Here is a 3794-nt window from a genome sequence, read left to right on the forward strand (position 1 = left end):
GCAGCAGCCCAGAGTTTGCAGCGCGCGCGACCGGACGCACTAAATATGCTGCGCGCGATGCCTTTTTGATGCGCGCGCTGCATTAGTTATAGCGTGCGCGTGCTTTTTGTGCGACTGCTGGAGATTCCAAACCGGGTCCACGCGCGCTAAAAGCAGTTTTTATACCGCGCGGCGCTCATAAAGCCCCACACTCACGCACACACCGTGTAGCTAGGATCGATCGATGCAGCTTCCCTTCTCCTCCCTTCCTATTTAACGAGCTAGCCACCCCACACTCTTTGCACCTCATTAAGCACCAACACACAATAGAAATGGCAATGGCTAGGACGACGACGATGCTCCTCCTCGTCGCCGCGGCTCTCCTCGCGGCCTCATGCAGCGCGTGGGAGGTCAACATCCGCATGCCGACCTCGGCCGCGGACGTGGACGAGGCCGTGGTGGCGCCGCTGATCCACGCGCTGCGGCCGCTGCTGGGCTCCGGCAAGCACGCCGGAGTGGCGTGCGACAGCTGGCTGCTAGGCGTGGAGGCGCACAACGTGCGCGACTGGAAGACCGTGCCCGCTAGCTGCGAGGGCTACGTCGGCCACTACATGCTCGGCAGCCACTTCCGCCGCGACTCCAAGATCGTCATCGACCAGGCCGTCGCGTACGTCGACTCCCTCAAGCTCGCCGGCAACGGCAAGGAGGTGTGGGTCTTCGACATTGACGAGACCACCCTCTCCAACCTCCCCTACTACGCCAAGCACGGCTTCGGGTACGTACTACTCGATTGTATACATACACACTACTGATGCTATGTGTAGTGCATTATACTTGCTATCTATTGCAGGTGTATCTAAGCAGGGACCTGGCTGCACTCATCTTATAAACTAAAAATCTGACTAGACCTCGTTAATTAAAATCAATTGACTAGCTAGAATAACAATGTGGCAATGTGGCATCGTAAGATCTCTAATGAATGAAAGTGGAAAAACAAGGGAGACTAAAACTGGAAATGTAGAAATGTTGCTGGTCACCTCAAATTAATCACAGTCACAGAGACGGCCAGCAGGACCATATATATGTCCCTCCTATGAATGGTCAACAAATTAAAACAAGAGGGAAACATACTATACTAGTAGTAGAGTTAGAGTTAGAGATGTGTGCTGTGATGTGCATGTGTATGTGGTGGCCGGAGTAGGACCTTATCTGTTGTCCACTTGGCTAACTACTTTATCGGACGGTTTCTTTTTCAAGCATCCTTATCAACCATACTTTCTAACTATGTTATGCTTAGTTTAGTTTACATGGATAATACATATTTTATAAGATGTAAGTAGGGCTGGACCAAAAGCTCGCGAGCTTAATAAGTGCTCGATAGTTCGGCTTGTTATGCTCGTGGCTGGCTTCTTAATGAACAAAGTCAATCATCAATTTCAGCTCGTTAAGCTTAACGAGCTTAATGAACGAGCTAACGAGTTTCACGAGTAGCTCGCTAAGCTCGTTAGTAACAACACAACACATATTTCATCTGACGTGACAAAATTATTGTAGCACCTGAGCCTATCTATTCAATCTAATCTATATAGGAGGAAACAAACTAGTGCATTTCCTTTTGTAGTGACCATCTTCCTTCTTAAAAATCACATCTACACACTCATCATGTAGACTGTATCACATCAGAATCTGTTAACGAGCGCCCACGAGCTTAACGAGCTTCAAACGAACCGAACCGAGCAAGGTTTTTTGCTCGTTAATCTTACCGAGCTTAACGAGCCGAGCCTTAACGAGCACGATCTTAACGAACAGAGCAGCTCGTTAATCTACCCCTGGATGTAAGAAGTCAGAACATCTTCTGCATATTTACATATGCTGCAACACTATTCCTGCTTTTTTTTCTTTTGAGTTGGAACACTATTACCTTAGTTAAGAAGATTCTCTTGAAACAAAATGGAAATTAACTTGAAACGTAGTAGAAGCCTAGATCATATCTAGCCAAGTTGATGCGAAAGGTTTAGTTTGAAACTATGATTAAGTAGCTGTGTGTATGACTACCTTGTATATGTTTTTAATGTGATGAATGAGCCAGTGCATCGCGATTTTAAAGTAAATCATACCTTGCCCTAAGAAATTTAAAGCAGATCTACACTGAACGGCTAGAAAAAGGAAACATAAAAGCATACAAGCGCGTCCGAGAAAAGTAGGATGAACAGCTTATCACAACATATCTAACTAATCATGAGAAAGCTAACCTTTTGTGTTGAAAGCTGAAACTTTGCAATAACGCTGCAAACGGTAGACCTAATTTATCAAAGGAATCAACAAAGCTGTGCACGATGAGATTAAATACCACAACTAGTGATTGTGTTTGGCGTTCGTTCTTGGTCCAACAAAACAGTAGCGTGATGATGCTGGAGTAGGACCACGCCGTGTCATACATTGATTTATACGCTCCACATGGCCAACTTAATTTATCATCAGTCTCGTTAGTCCACAACTACATCAGTACTGCTCATGCACGTGCCTTACGTACAGATGCAGAGCATTGGGTTTAGTTACCGCTCATCCACTTGGACTACAATCTAGGTCGCACACTATGTTTCTTCGGTATGCATAATTGCTAGCAGCTGATGTAGTTGAATCTGCCATTAATATATCTTCATACACATGTGAGTGCAGGGCTACACCGTTCAACGCGACGAGCTTCAACGCGTACGTGCGGGAGGGGAGCGCCCCGGCGCTGCCAGAGACGAAGCGGTTGTACAACAAGCTGCGCTCGGTCGGTATCAAGCCAGTGTTCCTCACCGGCCGGACCGAGGACCAGAGGGCCATCACCGTCACCAATCTCCGCCGCCAGGGCATCTCCGGGTGGATGAACCTGCTGCTGAAGCAACCCGGCTTCAAGGGCTCCGCGGTGACCTACAAGTCCGGCGAGAGGCAGAAGCTGCAGGACGCCGGGTACGTCATCGTCGGCAATATCGGCGACCAGTGGAGTGACATCCTCGGCGCGCCTGAGGGCGCCCGCACTTTCAAGCTGCCAGACCCCATGTACTACATCGGCTAGGCTGCCTCCGGCTCGGGCATGCCGCCATTGATTTCTCAATCCAATAAGCTCCATGCTCTTAGGTATATTCATGTTTTGCCAATAATCCCTCCCCAGTTGTTGCTTCGTTCATTTCCATTGTTGAGAACTTGAGATTAATTGCTATTATGAACGTGTTTGTGGAGAAGTTGCATGTTATTTAATCAATGGATCCATGGTCCACTGTTTTGTTTTGCGAGAAATCCATGGGCTATTGTTGTGTTCTTCTTCTTAACTGTTTTTAGAAAAGGAGGATTACTCCGGTGTCTGCATCCGAATGTTGCATGCAACCCCTTTGTTAAGCAAAGTATCTGAAAGGTCCGTGGTCTAGTACAAGTTCGCTCGGAGCTAAAAAAAAGTAATGAAACAAGGTAAAAGTTGTCTCAATGGGCGAAAATAGGATGAGATGACTAAACGCCTAGCCTATTACTAGACCGTTATCCAAACCGGTTGTAAATATCCCGAGCTATCATCTCCCATCGGGTACACCCAGTAACCGAAGGCTCACTGGCTTCTGTAGGAGTGAAAGGACCACGTACAGATCCAAGTACTGGCCCTGTAAATAACCTGCAAAAATTTTATACGAGTTTGTCTGTGAAAATACATATCATTTTTGCAGTTCCATATAGCCCAAAGTAATGCACACACTCCTATCCGAATATGCCTCACAGTATTTGGCTCTACTTCATTTAGCAATGTCCCGAATAACGTGCGAATACTATTTGGAGGGGTG

General features: G+C 47.0%; 1 protein-coding gene across 1 annotated transcript; it reads left to right on the forward strand.

Moving 5' to 3' along the window:
- The first annotated feature begins 255 nt into the window (after positions 1–255).
- On the forward strand, positions 256–3264 carry LOC125511512 (stem 28 kDa glycoprotein). Its single transcript, XM_048676900.2, has 2 exons — positions 256–754; positions 2659–3264. Exons 1-2 carry the CDS (start codon positions 312–314, stop codon positions 3041–3043), a joined length of 828 nt encoding a protein of 275 aa, XP_048532857.2. The 5' UTR covers positions 256–311; the 3' UTR covers positions 3044–3264.
- Positions 3265–3794: the final 530 nt, after the last annotated feature.

This window comes from Triticum urartu, chromosome 5A (assembly GCF_056163025.1).
Source record: "Triticum urartu cultivar PI428250 chromosome 5A, HENAU_Tu73, whole genome shotgun sequence".
NCBI classification, from domain to species: domain Eukaryota; kingdom Viridiplantae; phylum Streptophyta; class Magnoliopsida; order Poales; family Poaceae; genus Triticum; species Triticum urartu.

Coding starts and splice junctions, on each gene's coding strand:
- LOC125511512 (XM_048676900.2), top strand. CDS start 312: ATGGCAATGGCTAGGACGACGACGATGCTCCTCCTCGTCGCCGCGGCT. Junction 755..2,658: donor TACGCCAAGCACGGCTTCGG/GTACGTACTACT, acceptor ATGTGAGTGCAG/GGCTACACCGTTCAACGCGA.